Genomic DNA, 20,177 nt, shown 5'->3' on the forward strand with positions numbered 1-20,177 from the left:
GTTGTGAATTCTTCGCCGATTAAATCTTTGTTTTTCAGGGACCTGATATCCACCCTCATGTTCTGTCATTACTCACTAGCAAACTATATAGTAAAGGTATATAAATGTCAAGGCTGATCATTTGGTGTCGTAGCTTTCCATCCTTGGATAAACCAGCAGCTACAAGATGAGAACAAAGGTTACCCCGTATTCATCACCTGCTACATAATAATTGAGGACAGGGAAACATATAAAAACGTTCCCAAATTGTTCTTTCTGCAGTATCAGCAGCCAATTATCTTGTCTCCCCTGCCAAACATAGCATTTTTAGCAACTATGGAAGAGATATAAATATGACATTAAGGAATTTTTTTGTCATAGATGCCCGAGTGATTTCACCGTGAAGTACCATTCCGCTTCTTCAGTCAGTGCCCAGCGGTTTAGTTTTGAAGCCTTCAAGTTCATTGCTGATCATCCATTCGTGTTTGTTCTCTGTCACGTGATTGTATGCAATGCAACTGACCCAGGCTCCAAGTGCGCTAAAAAATGTCCATCAAGTGGCCGAGGAAAACGTGAGGTGAACGATCACATGGGTAATGACGTGTACTCTTTGGCCCAGGGCCCACTCCACCTGGCACGTGAGAAGCGAGAGGAAAAGAGTGACAGTACTGTGGACAAGAGTGGTGAGTGAATATAAGTAGCATTTTAAACAACAGAATTGAGTTTGCTGGTGTTTTTACATTTTATCATTTCGATGTTTTATGGGATATCTTTTTTCAGCAGGTTTACCAAAGTTACATAATTGAATCCATAATAAAGCTCCTAAATTTAGACTGATTGTCTGTGATTGATAAATTTAAGTTGAGACTTGAAACATTCCATTTCCTGAGAAATAAATACGTACGCGTGGAAACCCAATAATAGACAAATTGTAGCTTGTTAGCTCTGTCAATGTTTTGTACTAACACTTTTAAGTTTATTAAGTTTGAATAATAAGAGATTCAAAATGCTACTCACTGAAATTATAAACTTCGGCTTCCCTTAACTGGGAAATAAAACAGACACTCAAATTTCTTCTCCTATTGTTAGTCATATTTACAACCCAGAAGGCCGTGTTTTCCTTCCGGTAAATCAATTTCAGATCTAAGAAATTCTAAGTTTTAAATCTACAACAGCAAGCACCTTTTTTATTAGGAATTTATTAACTGAAGTTCTTTCCATTTAGGTTCCAGTGCTGCTCTTATGATTGCTCTGTTTGTGATGTGTGTTGCTTGTTTGGCGGGAACAGCGTTGATGATGGTCAAGAAGTCACGTGGCAAGCCTGTCGGGTATACTGTGCTTGCCACTGGTGATCAAGAGTGAAAACAAACTCACTAACAAAAACCGGACTTGACACAATTATAGACAACTTGAGCTTGAGATATTTATTTCATTGAGAAAGAATTACTAAGCAATGTATGCCTCGCTATGAAACTTATTCCCCACTCCAGAAACTGTGACAAGACTGGTACGCGTAAGGGATTGTGGGATTGTTCGTGTAGACGGATGGACATCACACAGACAAATAAATGCATTTTCACCTTCTTGTCGGGATAGCTATAGCTCTTGTTATTTCAGTTTTCACCTAAAAGAACATTTTCAATGTAACTGACTGCTGAGAAATTAACGTACTTATTTAGCGTTGCAATTTTCATCATTTACGCAAACGATCAATCAGCCCTTAATCGCACCAGTCCTCCCTGTAGTCTCCGGAGTAGAGAATTGTATCAACACCTTGTTCCACTCAATTTAACGTAATATTCAGTCATGATTTTCGACTCACAGTCACATTTGGCAAGTCACATAATTGGAACAGGAAAAGGCCTCAAACGGTTGTTTAAGATCACCAAGATGCAAAACGTGACATGAAGTCTTTTTAACTGAAATTGGAATTTTAATATAGGTTGTGACGTCATAAGCAAGAGTATTAATCGATTTCCTTCAGTAGCGATGTGAATCCGAATGTGAATCCGAATGGATTCACATCGTAAAATCCAGTTTCGAAACTTCTGCTAAATAAACTACTTTTATCAATTGAATATCTCCAGCTCAAGTATCTCGCTCATGCGTAAATACTGAATAGCGTGTGAACTAAACTTTTGGTACGGAATATTGAGGCAGTTTGTCAGATGAGACCGTTGGCTTGAGAAGACTTAGTTTTGTTTTCATAGCTGTTCAGAATTCTACCCATGACGATTTATTCTACCGGATTGTCGAAAAGATCTCAAATAATTAAGGGTGCTTTGCTGATTTGCTCTTTTAACGATATATACCTATACACAACTTGTTCTACCTGCCGGTAAAAGTGCCAACAAGTGAAGACGCGTGTTAGTGTGTTTCACGACCGCAAACTCGGGCATTAAAACGTACGCTTTTGAAACTGTACTATTTCGGTGTGTCCAGTTTGACGATCATTGTGTTTACATAACACACGTGCATATGGAGTCTTTCTGATCAGAGTTTCACCTTTTTAGACTAAAATACACCTCTGCTGTGTTTGAAGGAAAATCACAGTGCAAAGGAGTCAAGTATGGAAAACGCTTTCGACCAATTGAAATCAAGTGCGAAACTCATGCTTCAGTTGAATAATCATCTATTTTTACTGGCAACTGCACTAGTGATTAAGGGTAACCATGGTAACTAGAGATGATTGACATAAGTCGAAATTAGCTAAAAAGATCTTTGTGTTCGCCTCCAAAAAAGAAATGGAGAAATACGTCGACTTCAAAAAGAGATTAAAACAAAAAAGTGCGCAGTGGGGAAGTAGTTGAAAGCACCGTCCTGTTATTGCCAAGTGCATGTCGATCTTTAGCTATCTTTTAACTTCCTTTCGGTGAAGACTGACTGTTGAGGCCAGACCTTTTTTTTCTTCAAGCGAAACACGACTTTTATCAGGAGAATACAAAACTATCACGACTTTATTGTACAATCAATTCATATAAGCATTATAATTATAAAAGGTGTTGGGTGCTTGGTGCTGTTTATCATGAGATCAATAAAAATGTCAAGTTGTATTTCATGCAACGAAAATGTGGTCAGACGTGTGGTTACTGCGCACGCGCAACTGCTTGCCTTCAGTTGGAGAACAAATACATGATGCCCCTCTAGTTTTAGAAAAACGTAACCCAACTCCTTTGCCGGTATTTTTTTCACGCTCTTTATGGATATTTTCAACCTTAATGTTTAATATTAATTTTTCCTACAATCTTTCAGCCTCTGGTATGATCCTGCAAATATAATATACCAGCCGCCCAAAGGGTTAACTTTCCTAAATGAAAGGACCAGTGCATCTTCCTGCCAATTTCGTTCACTTGTTCATTAAAAAAGAACGCTGCACCGCCGGGTAAAAGACATGTTATAACACCCTTTTAGCGTCGATAATTTACTTTCCTGAGCTATTTCTTGGTCGTAGCTCAGAAACGTTCTTAGGAAAATTTATTGATATTAGAACTTTTTGCAATGTTGTTTTATCCGAACTGCAACTTCACTAACAATTTCAAAGAAGACCTGTGAATTTTTTGTTACTCGGGCTTGTTGAATATCAAACATTTATAGCCAACTTGGTGTTACACACTCCGGTTTGATATACAGCGCACCCTGGTGTAACAATTATTAATTGCAAAATTTGCAAATTCTCTTCTACTTTATCAGCCAAACACTGCATGTTCGAAGGGAGCATCAGTCTGTACTTTCACGCGCTCAGGGAATCTTATTTTGACGTAAAAGACGTTGCCATGGTACAGAGTAACTAACTGGCCTGCTTCCCGCACTTTAATCAACAGCAATATAACCTCGGGCTAGCATATTCAAGGTTCGGAAATTAACTTTAGGTTAGGCCTAATCTAATGTTGGTGTAACCAATATTTTAACCAACTTTAGCTTGGGTCCTCTTTTAATTCCTCAAAATTAATTGTTGGACATGTTAGCCGCCTACTAGACGTAGGCATATCCCATAATAAATTTTCGCTCCGTTTTGTTGTAGTTATGTAGATGGTTGCGAATTGACTCAATAAAAAGTTGACGATTCTTCGTTACAAAACACAATGTTTACGCTTAACAAGATCTTTGTATACATTTATCCCGCACCGGTTAGATGCACTTCTAATCTGACCCCACTACAACTCCACTATTGCGCCCTGTAATATCCGCCGCGCTCACTCTACAGCCATTGATGCATAAAGTGGCTCCTTTGACAATTCTACCTTTAATTGATAACAAATATTCACGATGCTGCTTTATTACGAATACACACGCTATGCCCTTATTATTGCAAATTGCGCACTCCTTTAAAATATCATTTAGCCACTTCAAATTGCATGTCGCAAAAGCTCAAATCTCTCAGTGTTATTGTCTCGTGTCACTAATAATAATTATTATTGTAATTATTAGAATAATTAACAGTAACTCCAAGATATTACGCTGCAAAACTAGTCCGCTCGTTTGCTTTTGTCCATCGTTCAACAGCAACGGTCTTGGAACAAAAAATGTCTGAAGCGAGTGAGAAAATGCAGGGTGAGACTGGGGCGAGAATCTTCCATCACTAGCATTTTTAGATGGAAGTCTCCAAGATTTCGCGCGAGAATCCGCACTTATGGTGCTTCGCGCCTCGCGAGTTTGCGCTCTTGGTGACTCGCACCTTCCTCTAGCAGAGCTCATTAACCAGTGTTACAAATTCTACTTCCCCCTATTTTATTTAACTGCACAGAGGTAGTGGCCAACACGAAAGCCTTGCTCCTTTGGCCACTACGCACTTTTCCGTAGAAGGTAAAATCATTCAAAAAATTGCTCTGCATGTTAATTTTTTCTTCCTATAAAATATATTGTATTTCGTTCAAATAAGTGTGAATAAAATTGAATTGAATTGAATTGAATCGGTGAATTTTATAGTAAAAACCGACTGTTTTTCAGTCTGCCAAGACAGCGAGTGGCATATGAATCTCGATATTACTCAGGTTCGACAGTCGTCTCGAAAGTCATCGAGATTTATTTTGGGTCGTAATAATTATACTTCTAATCTACTCAAGCACAGGAAAAATGCCAATTAGCTGAATCGAAATTATGGAAAATATGGACGAAAAGAGGCGGGCAAATTGTTCATCAGTGTACAAAGAGCCACGAAGAACGTTAATGTGATATGCTGTATGTTGTGTTCTGTTTGACCATGGTTGCTTCCTCCTCAACATCCGATAAAATGAGTCCTAAATGAATATTCAGTCTCAAAAATGTTTTGTGATCGACGGTGAGGGTTTTAGCTGTCATCACGTTAGAGTTGTTGGATTGTTAGTACTATCATTTTCTAACCTTTTAAGTCAAAACAAAACAAACAGTCATTGCCTAGTTCCTTAAATATTTGGATAAAAAGCTAACTCGAGAAAATTCAGTTGTCAAGAAATAAATTCATAGTTCCTTGGCTCAGTAAATATCGTTAACAAAACATTTTGATTTTGTCTTAGTGGTACTCGCTGTTCCAAATCGAAAACTTGGCTTTAAAGGTTCCGGTTGGCTATCTTTTGTCATTGTGCGATTCACGGTATGGTGAAACAAAGTCGTGTTTAAGGTAAGCTGGATGAACTCACTGAAAGCCAGAAATTGAGTTTTCTTTTCTTTGTCAAGTCATCCTAACACTACGTGGCAGATCGATTGTAAAATTAAATCAAGTCAGCGCTGATTAACGCTCAGGACTAAACATCAAATGATTTTAAATTGATTTCGGTGGATATTCAAGATCTATTAGTACTTTATTTACCGCGTTAGCAAAATCTTTTGCTCAATCTCTTTCGGCGGGATCTGCATAAATTTGCCTTTCTGTGACTAAGTGTACTGCATGACGTGTTTCTGTCGGTCCAGTATTCAGATAAACTGAAGGAAGTCAATCATAACATTTTGTCTTTCCCTCATTGATATTGCTTTCCCTGACATTTTTGGCTGCAGTCACATATAGTAATTTAAAACGTACAGTTTGTGTAATACTATAAGTAACAAATAGCATCTCTGATCCGATATGAATTTTTCCACTGAAAATTGAGGTTGTTATCCATTTTTTTGAAAAAATTATCGGTTCATAAGCGATAACATTTGCTCCGCGTCATCGCCATTTGCAATTTGAAATTATTGTGTACTTAGATGAAAAGAGTAACCTCCAACAACTTCTATTTTATTATTGTTACTGCTTACAATAGTTACGTTTCTCCATCACTGACCAAGGAAAACAGGGGAGTTCCCTCTATCGACCGTGCAGCAAATACACTTGTGTAATAAAAATTGTAATACTGAGCAGTGTAGTCAATAAATGTGAATTCAAAAGTTATAAAATAGACGCTGAAAGATAATTCGAAACCGACGTTTCGGCAATGCTGCCTTCTTCAGGGTACAAAACTATACCGTTGAAAATACACTGAGGAATTCCTAAAGAGAGTTATAAATATTAGTCTTGTAATTTTCGGCGGTCTGTTTATTTACTTGGCGAGACTATAATTAATCTTGAGTGTTTTGTTTTTCTTCGAGCATTTGCGATTGCTTGAGTGTGGCTAGGGTAACTCCAATAGGAAAAGAGTGAAATAAGATCATATAGGAATTGTCTCAATGAAAACAATTCCTTTTTGTCGGTGAAATCTCGCCTACCTACACATGAGAAACCGAGTCGTAGTTTTGTCAAATCATTTGTGCGGCAGAGACTCTAACCTATATATTGCTAAAAACAACTGTCGTGTGGCGAATTGTTTATAGTTCTGTTTAGTTCTCTACGGTCTAAGGCAATACTGAACTATTTTGTACTTGAAAACCTTAGTCAACTTTAATTTCACATCACTTCCGTTAAATTATCCGCGACAAGCTCGAGTTGGAAAATATTCATAACCTATTGTGGTCAATCTTACTTTCCCGTCTGATGGGGTAAACAAATACAGTTTACGGGTACTGAGCGAAATTAGCCACTCTTAGTTTGGTGAAACAAAGTCGTATTTGAGGTAAAGGCTGGATAAACTTACTGAAAGCCAGAACTTGCGTTTTCTTTTCTTTGCCAAGTCATCCTGACACCACGTGGCCTTAATAACAGATCGATTGTAAATTAAATCAGTTCAGCATTGATCAACGCTCAGGACTAAATACCAAATGATTTTAGATTGATTTCGGTGGATATTAATGATCTATCAGTAATTTATTTACCGTCTCATCAAATTCTTTTGCTCAATCTCTTGCCACCTCAGCTACATAAATTTGTTTTTAGTTTTTGTGTACCAAGAATTCTTGACGGTCTGAGGTAATACTGCTTTATTTTATGCCGCTTGAAAACTTTAGTCAACTTTAATTTCACATTTCTTCCGTTAAATTATACAAGACAAGCTCAAGTTGGAAACTCTATTCAGTGGTCAATTTTACTTTCTTTTGTGGTGAAGTAAACAATTACAGTTTACTGGTTCCAAGGGAAATTAGCCACTCTTAATTTGAATAAAACGTTGTAATTGTGTCCTCTTTTCGTCCTGAGTGAGCGGATTTTACAGATACATACTTAATATTATTTTAGATTTTAGATTTTTTTAAAATTTCTGAGTTTCTCCTCCTCGCCGTGATTAAAATGATTTCAGCTATAATACAAAGACTAAGACGAAAGCGAATTTCTACTGAGCTGCAGCGAAATTATCCATTTGAATTTGTTTTTTGATAGATATGAATGTGAAGCTTAAGACTTCAACTAGTGCAGTCCTTCGATGTTCAATCAGGTGAAATCAGTTCAGAAGTCTAGCTATGGTGATTAATGAGACAAACACGATCAAGCTTGACTCTTCAATCATTCCTGTGCGAGAGTCTGATTTAGTTCCAGCTGCTCAGTTATGAATTAACTTCGTGGAAATATCGATGATGACCAAAGATGAGCGTATTCAACAAAATCATGCAGCGATTATAAATGTTAGAATTGCCACAGGTTTAAGTAAATAGAAAAAATGCTGAAATGTAAACGTAAAATGTAAATAGACTGAAAAGCTTGAGACTTACCTTTTTATCTTAATAATGTTCACAAATATCACTAAAAAGAGACGACAGCGATTGCAAGTGAATATTGCTCTTTATTCAAGTGGCGACACTTAAGGTTTTAACTCAAACACATTAAAAAGTCAGAGCCACCATGTTTACACTATGTCTTAAAAATAGTGCGTAGTAGGTTTCATGTAAACATGAATGGTCATCCCTGAGGCCAGTTTCATCTACAAACTCAAACACTATGATATCTATCTTTCAAAGCACCGATCAGTTTATTTCTAAATGGCCACACTTTAGGGTTCAATCCGAGGACCGCTTAGAGATTTAAGGGTTGCGTGATAACTCGCAAAACATTCTTGGGGATAAGAAATCTACAAGGGATAACAGCAAAGAACATTATTGTGGCAATAAATAATTAAGTCAGCTTTAGGGATATTCCCTAGTTTTAGGATATTAAACTTTACTTTGTTCCTTTGTTCCAGCCCCCCTCACCCTTAAAAGATCCTAAATGCAGTTGGACAAAAGTGAGGGCTACCTTGTATAACATAATAAAAACATTAAACAGCCGACTTGTGAAATAACTGATTAATCACCGGTAGCTCATTTTTATTTGAATTTTCATAACTTCTGTTTTCATTTTGATCTCCACTCGCGTGCCTGCTGCGACAACGTTGTTATCACCATGGATTAAGATTCATCTGAGGATTTCATTCGAAGGGTTTTCTGGCGACTGACATGTTACGCTGAAAGTACAGTATTGACTATGCTCTTTAATACACTTGGGAAATTGCAGTTGCTTGTGACTGGCGGCTATCAGCAGTTCGAGATACAACAGTACATGTATATGAATTGTTATTTTTCTACAGCATCAAATGAAAGCGAGTTTAAGGAAGCCTAAGAAGCAAATAACTGTGCAGTTCTTAACAGTTATCCCAATGGAAACGATGCTCTGTACACGATTATTGGAGGGGTGTTCGAGTTGTGAGTTACCAGTTGTAAGTTAAGTTACTGTACGGAAGGGAAAGGACTTACTGTACGTACAAGATCGGTTCAAAGATTTATGAAAAAAGTTTCCATTCAAAATTGCTATGCATTAAAAGAATACTTTTTTGCAATACGGAAATCAGTTAAAATCATTGAGCATGAAAGAGGAAATTTAATGTTAATTTGGTGTGCTTTGGAGAACAATGCTCGAGTTTGGAAAAATCACGTTGTGATGGATGCCACGTGATACAGATGAACCGGAAGAATTGAATGAGGGTTTAATGTTTACAGAGGATGGGATAAAACGTGTTGGTGTATGTAAACAAAGTTTGGAAAGAGACTTTCTCATTCAGAAGAAAGAAAGCTTCTACTCATTTAGGTTCGTTTCTGTGGATGCTATCATAACGTTTGCAGATTACATTACTTTGAGTGTTTCGTTGTCGATGGCTTATTATCACTGGCTATTGATATTTCTGGCTGGATTTTCCTTGTTTACGCTTAGAGTTTGTTCTCAAGGTAAGCTAATTGAATTAAGGAACTGCATGTCCTGTTGTTTGAGTATATTTTGACCAAGCGGCCATCATGATCAAATTGTGCATCATAAAAATATTGACATCTGCACTTATCATCCAAAATATTCAATAATTCACTGAGTCGCACTTTAAAACCTAGAGAAACTGCTCATTAAATAATGAAACAGAAATATTTTAGGTATTACGTCTTTATGAAATACAAATTCGCGGTCGCCATATTTGTTTTCAAAATTCTTTTAAAACTGTAGCAATAATGTAACCTCGGTTCCAGTCCTCGCTTTTTGCTTCTATATCACCGACCCACCTCTCCCTGGAGTTTATTTTGCGAAAAAGAAGCATTTGTGGCACATTACTTTCGAGAGGAAGACTGAGATGTACTTGGTGGAGTTACTGGGTTTGCCTTGCCTAGCATGACTCTACAGTATCTCTGAACAGCTAAATTAAATAGAAATGCCCTGTTGCCAAAGTCTTGCAATTTGGAAGGCTTCAAAAAACGTTATCCTTGATTTACCGAACATCAATTTCCGTGTAGCCATTGTGAATGTATGGAGGAGACCTTTGAACAAAAGGCGCCCGTTTTTAGACCAAAAATTCTCTCTGAACCTTTCATAAAAAGTATTTTGAATTAAGTATATTTTGACAGCTAGTGCACGTCAATTTAGATCACTGACAAAAACCGCAAAGCTGAAATATTCTGTGCGCAAAAGAATTAAGTTCATGAATTGGAGTGGAGAATCATGTATTTACATATTTTAGAAACATGCACCGATTTTAGGATGAAAACGTTCTAGTTCTAGTTTTCGTGGCAACCATATTGGAGGAGCGAAACAATAGAACGATTTTCCTTTAGGAAATATTTTTATTTTTATGCAAATATTTTGACATGTCTTTCTTATTGTTCTATACCTCCAGCATGGCCGCCGGCATACGGAAGCTTGTAGGTGCTGAGTTGTTGAAAATCTGACATCTGAGTTTACTGTGAAACTCCGACATCCGAGTTGTAAAAATCCGACATCCGAGTTGTTACTTCCTTCAGAGCTGGCATGTTGGGTTGACAGACATGCGCGACTCCCGCTGTGTGTCCATTGTATTGATAAAAGCCTTCAGATAGTTTTGCTTTATACAAACCTGTCTTTAACTGATTTTTCTTTTCTATAAGAGATCAAGGGAGGTTCCTTATATATCTCTCTTAGTCAATGACTGGTTTTACATTAAATGCCATTTGTCGATTAGAATGTTTTTCAAACATGGCAGTGATGGTTGAAATTGTGTCGCAAAGCGTAGAATTTTCTTGTGCACTTCCTGTTTTTGAGTTTGAGCTTTTTGTCCTATCTGCGAAGTGTACTTCTGAGAGGATTTGCCCGTCAGATAATTGGGATAATCTCTTGAGATCAGGCGTGCTCTAAATTTTTTAACGTTCTCCTCAAACGTAACTTTAGAAGAGTTTGTCCGTAGAATCCTAAGAGCTTTTCCTTCCACGCTGAAGCCTTTTTTTAACGCCTGTTAGGTGGGGAATGCTGTAATATGTCTACTGAAATGTTTCAGTAGGTTTCTAATGCGTGCACACGTCGAGAATCCATTCTTTCTTGATTCTCTCTTCCTTATAGACTGTTGTATCCAAGAATGTTGTTCCTAATTGTGAGACCTCAGCGGTAAACTTTGTAGTAGGGTGGTAAGAATTTGCGTGCGAAATGAAATGTTCTATTTCGTCTTTGTTTCGTCTTTGTATTTGTGCTATTGGCTGAATTAGTTTGTCTACGGATGATAGGTATTCCGACTAATGTCGGTTTGTGAATTTTTACGAGGGTATAAAACAATGGAATTCTAAGCGGATCTGGTGTTTTGTTACAACCATATAAACTTCATTTCGTCTGTGCACCTTGCTTGGTGAAGGGCATTAGTGAGGTGTTTAACTATCTGGGAAATATCTCTAACCATTGGTTTGTCTAGTGGCTGATAGTTATTTCTATCATCCAATCGTTTCTCGCTCTCATTTTTAAAACTCGGATGTAGGATTTTTACAACTTGGACGTCGGATTTTTCACAACTCCGATGTCGGATTTTTTCAACTCCGATGTCGGATTTTCACAACTCGGATGCCGGATTTTTACAACTCGGATGTCGGAGTTTCACAGTAAACTCAGATGTCGGATTTTCAACAACTCAGCACCTACATGATTATATTTTGCTAGTAGGAGGTGGCTAGAAATTAGATTACTAAAAAATCATTCCCCTCTTAATAACTTTTCAAATAACTACTTGCTACTTGAAATACTCTATAAACCTGCCCAGCTCAAGAGATACTAGTCGACACAAAAGAAACCATACAGAAATGTTTTTTTCAGGTAACATGACACTTAGAAATAAAACCTTAACTGAGATGCTGATTGTCAAAAAGAGCGCTTTCCATTTTTATCTTTTTGCTCCTTTCCAGTCATACCTTTTTCTTTCCTTTCCAGCTAATTATTGCCAAAAGCTTCATTCCCTGGGGAGTGGTGTCCGAGTGTCTCTTTCCCATTGCCTCTCGTCCAATCAAGGCTATGGATCAACTTGTTCGTTTTCTTGCGCCCGTGGATACCGACACAGCGGTCCATCATCTATTAAGTGCGGGAAAAGAGGAGTCTGGAGCCGACAAGTTAACACAGTCCGCTGTAATGGTTAGTAATGATGCTGATCTGTTGCAATTGTGGGAAAGATACTTAAAAAAGGAAAAAAACAAAATAAATAAAAGAAAAAAAACAAACGATTCTAATCAATCAAGCAGTCTTCTGAAACAAACAGTGAAATAATATAAAATAACAGAAAAAAAAATGCTGGTTTACATCAGCCGCCTAGTAATGAATAATTTACGTTGCTTTTATAGCATAATAGTCAATCATCAATCAAGTTGCCCTGCAATTACTAATTGTTTCCCACGGGACGAATGTTTGGCTTACATATAGTTATATGTTAACTTTCAATAAATTTTTAATTTCAGTTGTAAAGTGCCCTGCCCTAACGATCAACCGCCTTGTCAAAACATCACCAAACAGTTGTGTGACGTCACAGATGAAATACAACACCAAATGCTCGTTCACATGTCCACAGGGATACCAGCTACAAGGTTCCTCATTTAAACAATGCGGGGCGAATGGACAGTGGACAGACAGGGCTAAGACAATTTCATGTGTTGGTGAGTCTCCCGATAAATAATTATCTTAAGATGTTTCTATTTAAACTCACTTTGTTGACATAAGACAAACAAGCAGTGGTACCGATTAACTTGATATTATAAATCGATTGTTTGCAGACATCAACGAGTGTTCTGTGACAAAGAATGGCGGCTGCAGTCACAAGTGTGTGAATACCGCAGGGGGCTTTAAATGTAAATGTCCAGACCCGGCACTGAACTTATCAGCAGATAACAGAACATGTCACGGTAAACATCGATATTATAATATTAGCAACACCACTTTAATAAGAAGAACAAGTATGCGGGGTTTTTCAATCCTTTTGCAGTCACAGTAGAATGTTTGCTATCTTTGTCGGTTTTCGATAAATGTGCGTTCATTTTAGTTATTATTTTTTCTGCTTTAACAAATAGATAACTATCTTTGGATCTGTCTTGCGTTTTTCTTTATGTGGTATCATCTGTATACCGCCTCTTTCTTGTTAGAGTTGTGTTTACGTTTTTCATAGATTCTCTTCATTAAATCACCTTCTTCTAATCAAAGCAGTTCCATTACTAACTACTTAATGACCAAGAGTGAGGTCGTTACGGGAAAATCTCAAACTGAGGCCTTGCCGTATTGACGCGTTTTATCGGCTACTAGTCTTAGCCACTAATTAATAAGCCTTTTTTTTTCATTTTTAGCTCCAGGTGTCGATATTCAGTGCAACAGCAATAATATGACCATTACTATTCCCAAGTCTCTCCTCCGTGGTATCGACCGTGAGCATCTTCGACTCCTGGACAGCTACGGAAACAAGCGCATACTTCTCCCTCACAACTCTGCTGACTGGCTGTAAGACAACAAGCAGAAATACACCCACTACCATCGTCTACTCCAACGCAGTTTTGGAAATCCCCGTGGCTGCTAAGGATGTCATAACGCGCGTGCGTGAAATAGAAATTCAATTTAGCTGTTACTACTCCAAATATGGCGTGGTGTCATCAGTTGGTTGGAAACCAAATAACAGAAAACTCGTATTTAACGATGAAGGCAAAGGAAACTTTACACTCTCCCTAAACATGTTTCCTGACAAGAGATTCGTGAGTCCTTACATGAAGAGTGATTTCCCTGTAGCTCTAGTGCTACGCAAACGTTTGTTCTTTGAAGTGTCGGTGGAATCAAGTGACAAGAAGCTGTCAATCATGGCTGATCGATGTTTTGCCACACCTACGCAGGATCGGAAGAGTTCTTTGAAGTACGAGTTCATTGCAAAAGGGTGAGGGAAACCGACCGCCGAAATGCCGTCTATAATAAGGCAGACTTCAAAACGTCAGGCTCACTGACAACAGCTAATAATTTCCATACAGTTGGAAACACATTATCATAAGAAACTTCTTTATAGAATGCATTTCCCGACACCCTTTATGTGAACAAGTTGTTGTGTATTCATTCGTCGATTAAATTTTGTTTTTCAAGGCATGATATCTGCCCTCATGTTTTGTCATTACTCGGTAGCAAACTAAATAGTAAAGCTAAATAAATGTCAATGCTGATCATTGGGTGTGGTATCGTTTCATCCTTGGATAAACCGGCAGCTACAACACTAAAGCAAAGGTTACCCCATATTCATCACTTGCTACATCATAATTGAGGGTCACATATAAAAACGTTCCCAAATTGTTCTTTCTGCAGCATCAGCAGCCAATTATCTTCTCTTCCCTGCCAAACATAGCATTTTTAGTAACTGTGGAAGAGATACAAGAATGAAATTAAGGTTTTTTTGTCTTAGCTGGCCGAGTGACGTCACAGTGAAGTACCATTCCGCGTCTTCAGTCAGTGTCCAGCGGTTTAGCCTGGAAGCCTTCAAGTTCATTGCTGATCATCCATTCGTGTTTGTTCACTGTCACGTGATTGTATGCAATGCAACTGACCCAGGCTCCAAGTGCACTAAAAAATGTCCATCAAGTGGCCGAGGAAAACGTGAGATGAACGATCACATGGGTAATGACGTGTACTCTTTGGCCCAGGGCCCACTCTACCTGGCACGTGAGAAGCGAGAGGAAAAGAGTGACAGTACTGTGGACAAGAGTGGTGAGTGAATATAAGTAGCATTTTAAACAACGTGAGTTTGCCAAGTGTTTTTACATTTTATTATGTTTTATGGGATATCTTTTTTCATCGGGTTTGCCAAGATTACGCAATTGAATCCATGATAAAGTTTCTAAATTTAGACTGATTGTCTGTGATTTTTTTAAATTTAAGTTGAGACTTGAAACATTTCATTTTCCTGAGAAATTGTAGCTGGTAAGCTCTGACAGTGTTTTGTACTAACACTTGTAAGTGTATTAAGTTTACTTACTGAAATTGTAAACTTCGGCTTTCCTTAACCATTAAAAGCTTATTGTTACGGGAAATAAAACAGACATTCAATTTTCTATTCCCATTGTTAGTCATATTTACTACCCGGAATGCCGTATTTTCTGTCCGGTAAATCAATTTCAGATCTAAGAAATTCTAAGTTTTAAATCTACAACAGCAAGCAACTTTCCTATTAGGAATTTATTAACTGAACTTCTTTCCATTTAGGTTCCAGTGCTGCTCTTATGATTACTCTGTTTGTGATGTGTGTTGCTTGTTTGGCGGGAACAGCGTTGATGATGGTCAAGAAGTCACGTGACAAGCCTGTTGGGTATACTGTGCTTGCCACTGGTGATCAAGAGTGAAAACAAACTCACTAACAAAAACCGGACTTGACACAATTATAGACAACTTGAGCTCGAGATATTCATTTCATTGAGAAAGAATTACTAAGCAACGTTGCCTCGCTATAAAACTTATTCCCACTTCAGAAACTGTGACAAGGCTGGTACGCGTAAGGGATTGTGGGATTGTTTGTGTCGCACAGACAAATGAATGCATTTTCAGCATTTTGTTGGGGTAACGTAGCTCTTAAGTTTTCACCTAAAAGAATAATTTCTATGTAACTGACTGCTGAAAAATTAACGTACTTATTTATCGTTTTAATTTCCGTCCATCTACGCAAACGATCAATTAGCCCTTACTCGTACCAGTCCTCCTCGTTGTTTCCGGAGTAGAGAATTGTATCATCACCTTGTTCCACTCAATTTAACGTAATTTCTGACTTAAGGGGGGACTATCATGCAAAGTTCTTAACCGTCAAATCTTGGAAATCCTTACCTCCACAGATAAGTTGTTTGAATCATGTTTTTCTATTTGAGAGTTTTTCATGATTTTCGACTCACAAGCCACGTGGTCGGAACGGTAAATGTCGGTATCCGTGCCGATTTTTAAAGATCACCAAGATGCAAAATGTGAAACGAAGTCTTTTTAACTGAAATTGGAATTTTCATATAAGTTGTGAGGACATAAGCAAGCGTATTAATCGATTTTCTTTAGTAGCAGTTAAAGAAGACTAGAATATCTCCGACTCGACTCAAATCGTAAAATCCAGCTTCGAAAATTCTGCTTACTGAACTACTTTTATCAATTGAATATCTCCAGCTCAAGTATCTCGCTTATGCGTAAATATTGAATAGCCTGTGAACTAAACTTTTAGTTCGGAATATTGAGGCAGTCTGTCAGTTAAGACCGTCGGTTTGAGAAGACTTAGTTTTGTTTTCATGGCCGTTCAGAATTCTATCCATGACGATTTATTCTACCGGATTGTCGAAAAGATCTCAAATAATTATGGGTGCTTTGCTGTCTTGCTCTTTTAACGATATATACCTATACATTACTAGTTCTACCTGCCGGTAAAAGTGCTAACGAGTGAGGACGTTTGTTTGTGTGATTTGCCAGGACCGCAAATTCGGGCATTGAAGCCTACACTTTTGAAACCGTACTATTTCGGTGCGTCCAGTTTGACGATCATTGTATTTACATAACACACGTGCATATAGAGTCTTTCTGATCAGAGTTTCACCTTTGCTAGACTTAAATGCGCCTCTCCTGTATTTGGAGGGAAAACACGATGCAAAGGAGTCAAGTATGGAAAACGCTTTCGACCAATTGAAATCAAGGGCGAAATTCATGCTTCAGTTGAATAATCGTCTATGCTTACTGGCAACTGACCTAGTGATTAAGGGTAACCATGGTAACTAGAGATGATTGTCATAAGTCGAAATTAGCTAAAAAGATCTTTGTTTTCATCTCCAAAAAGAGATGGAGAAATACGTATTGAAAAGAGGTTAAAACAAATATGTGACGTGGAGAAGTAGTTGAAGGCACCGACCTGTTATTGCCAGACCTCTCTTTCGTCAAGCGAAACAAGTCTTTTATCAAAAGAATACAAAACTATCTCGGCTTTAATATACAATCAATAAAATTGGTATTAATGATCATAAAAGGTGTTGGGTGCTTGGTGCTGTTTATCATGAGATCAATAAAAATCTCAAGCTGCATTTCATGTGGTCAGACGTGTGGTTACTGCGCACGCGCAACTGCTTGCCTTCAGTTAGATAACAAATACATGATGCACCTCTAGTTTTAGAATAACGTAACCAAACCCCTTTGCCGGTAATTTTTGCACGCGGTTTATGGATATTTTCAACCTTCACGTGCATGTTCGGTGGGAACATCAGTCTGTACTTTCACGCGCTCAAGGAATCTTATTTTGACATAAAAGACGTTGCCATGGTACAGAGTAACTAACCGGCATGCTTGCAGCAGTTTAAACAACAGCACTATAACCCCCGGTTAGCATATTGGAGGTTCGGAAATTAACTTTAGGTTAGGCCTAATCTAATGCTGGTTACAAGGTTTTGACCAACGTTAGCTTGGGTCGTCTTTCCTCAAAACCAGCTTTTGGACATGTTAGCCGCCTACTAGACAGAGGCATATCCCATAATAAATTTTTGTTCCGTTTTGTGGTAGTAATGTAGATGGTTGCGAATTGAATCATATACGATAAAAAGTTGATGATTGTTCATTGTAAAACACAATGTTGCCGCTTCACAAGATCTTTGTATATATTTTTCCCGCACCGGTTAGATGCGCTTCTCAACTACGCAACTACAACTCCTCTATTGCGCCCTGTAATATCCGCCGTTCTCACTCTACAATCATTTGATGCATAAAGTGGCTCATTTGCAACTCCGCCTTTAATTGATTACAAATTCTCACGATGCTGCTTTATTACGAATGCACACGCTATATCCTCCTTATTGCTAATTGCGCACTCCTTTGAAATATCACTTATCCGTCCCAAAAATCACATCTCTTTATGAAATGTCTTGTGTCATCACTATTAACAATCACTACAAGATATTACGCTGCAAAAACAGTCCGTACGTTTGCGTAAGCGGTCCATCGTTCGATAACAGCGATCTTGGAACAAAAAAAGTCTGAAGCGACTGAGAAAATGCAAAGTGAGACTGGGGCGACTCTTGCATCACAAGCACTTCCGGATGGAAGTCTCCAAGATTTCATGCGAGAATCCACACTTATGGCACTTCACGCCTCGCGAGTTTGCGCTCTCGCTGACTCGCGCCTTCCTCGGTGAATTAAATGGTAAAACCCGACTGTTTTTCAGTCTGCCAAGACATCGATTGGCATATGAATCTCGATGTTACTCAGGTTCGACAGTCGTCTCGAAAGTCATCGTGATTTATATTGGGTCGTAATAATTATATTTCTAATTTACTCAAACACAGGAAAAATGCCAATTAGCTGTATTGAATTTTGGAGAAATACTTATAAAAAGAGGAAGGTAAATTGTGCATCAGTGAGCATAGTGCCACGGAGAACGTTGAAATGTGTAGTATCTTGTGTTTAGTATGACCATGGTTGTTCGTATTCAACATCCCGTTAAAAAATGAGTCCTAAATGAATATTCAGTCTCAAAAATGTTTTGTGATCGACGGTGAGGGTTTTAGGTGTCATCATGTTTGAATTCTTGGATTGTTAGTGCTTTCATCCTCTAACTTTTAAGTCAAAACAAAACAAACAGTATTGTCTAGTTCCCTAAATATTTGGATTAAAATCTAACTCGAGAAAATCCAGTTGTCATGAAATATAATCACAGTTCCTCTGGCTCGGTAAATATCGTTAACAAAACACTTTGATTTTGTCTTGGTGGCATTCGCTGTTCCAAATCGACATCTTGGCTTTAATGGGTCCGGTTGGCTATCTTTTGTCATTGTGCGATTCACGCGGGTATGGTGAAACAAAGTCGTGTTTAAGGTAAGCTGGATAAACGAACTGAAAGCCAGAACTTACATTTTCTTTTCTTAGTCAAGTCATCCTAACACCACGTGGCCTTACCAGATTGATTGTAAACTTAAATCAATTCAGCATTGATAAACGCTCAGGACTAAACATCAAATGATTTTACATTGATTTAGGCAGATATTCATGATCTATCAGTACTTTATACCGTTTCGGCAAAATCTTTTGCTCAATCTCATTCGACCTCATCTACATAAATTTGTCTTTCTGTGAAGTGTACTGCATGACGTGTTTCTGTCGGTCCAGTATTCAGATAAACTAAAGGAAGTCAATCATAACATTTTGTCTTTCCCTCATTGATATTGCTTTCCCTGACATTGGAGTCACATGTAGCAATTAAAACCGTTCAATTTGTGATAATCCGCCGTAGATAATAAATAGCATCTCTGTTCTGATATGAATTTTCCAATGAAAATTGAGGTTGTTGTCTATTTTTTTGGAACAATTATCGGTTCATAAGCGATAACAATTGCTCCGCGCCATCGCCATTTGCAATATGAAATTATTGTGCACTTAGATGAAAAGACTAACCTCCAACAACTCCTGTTTTATTGTTACTGCTTCGAATAGTTACGTTTCTCCTTCACGGACCAAACAAAACAGCGGAGCTCTTGCTGAAAAATAAACCCGCTATATATAGGCCCTGCGGAATATGCACTGAGGAATTCTTAAAGAGAGCTATATATATTAGTCTGCGGTCTGTTTATTTGCTTGGCGAGAATACTATCATTCTTGACTGTTCCGTTTTTCTTCGAGCAATGCGTTTCTTGAGTGTGGCTAGGGTAACTCCAATAGGAAAAGAGTGAAATAAGATCATATAGGAATTGCCTCAATAAAAACAATTTTTTTTGTCGGTGAAATTTCGCGACAGAGACTTTAACCTATATACTGCTAAAAACAAATGTCGTGTGCGATTTGTTTATAGTTTTGTTTACCGGCCAGTAATTCTCTACAGTCTAAGGCAATACTGAACTATTTTGTGCTTGAAAACCTTAGTCAACTTTAATTTCACATGATTTCCGTTAAATTATCCGAGACAAGCTTAAAATATTCATAACCTATTGTGGTTAATTTTACTTTCTCGTCTGATGAGGTAAACAAACACAGTTTACGGATACCAAGCGAAATTAGCCACTATTAGTTTGGTGAAACAAAGTCGTGTTTAAGGTAAGCTGGATAAACTTACTGAAAGCCAGAACTTGCGTTTTCTTTTCTTTGTCAAGTCATCCTGACACCACGTGGCCTTAATAACAGTCGATTGTAAATT

The 20,177-nt window shown here is 37.9% G+C and overlaps 1 protein-coding gene and 1 pseudogene across 4 annotated transcripts in view; both read left to right on the plus strand.

Annotated features, from left to right (window-relative positions):
• LOC146473961 (E-selectin-like) overlaps positions 1 to 1,409 on the plus strand; it is a 109,234-nt gene extending 107,825 nt beyond the window's left edge. For all 3 annotated transcript variants that reach the window (XM_085118007.1, XM_085118008.1, XM_085118009.1), the window contains 2 exons: positions 361 to 662; positions 1,205 to 1,409. In XM_085118007.1, the coding sequence (XP_084974133.1) occupies positions 361 to 662; positions 1,205 to 1,341 (439 nt within the window). In that variant the 3' untranslated portion in view covers positions 1,342 to 1,409. The remainder of the gene's footprint in view (positions 1 to 360; positions 663 to 1,204) is intronic.
• Positions 1,410 to 9,215: 7,806 nt separating this feature from the next.
• Positions 9,216 to 15,497, plus strand: LOC146473965 (ZP domain-containing protein-like; annotated as a pseudogene). The gene is made up of 7 exons (XR_014866277.1): positions 9,216 to 9,495; positions 11,972 to 12,169; positions 12,490 to 12,684; positions 12,802 to 12,930; positions 13,366 to 13,940; positions 14,454 to 14,755; positions 15,251 to 15,497. The product of XR_014866277.1 is annotated as a ZP domain-containing protein-like (transcript).
• The last annotated feature ends 4,680 nt before the right edge of the window (positions 15,498 to 20,177 follow it).

This window comes from Pavona decussata, unplaced genomic scaffold, assembly GCF_977016875.1.
Source record: "Pavona decussata unplaced genomic scaffold, jaPavDecu1.1 SCAFFOLD_92, whole genome shotgun sequence".
NCBI lineage: Eukaryota > Metazoa > Cnidaria > Anthozoa > Scleractinia > Agariciidae > Pavona > Pavona decussata.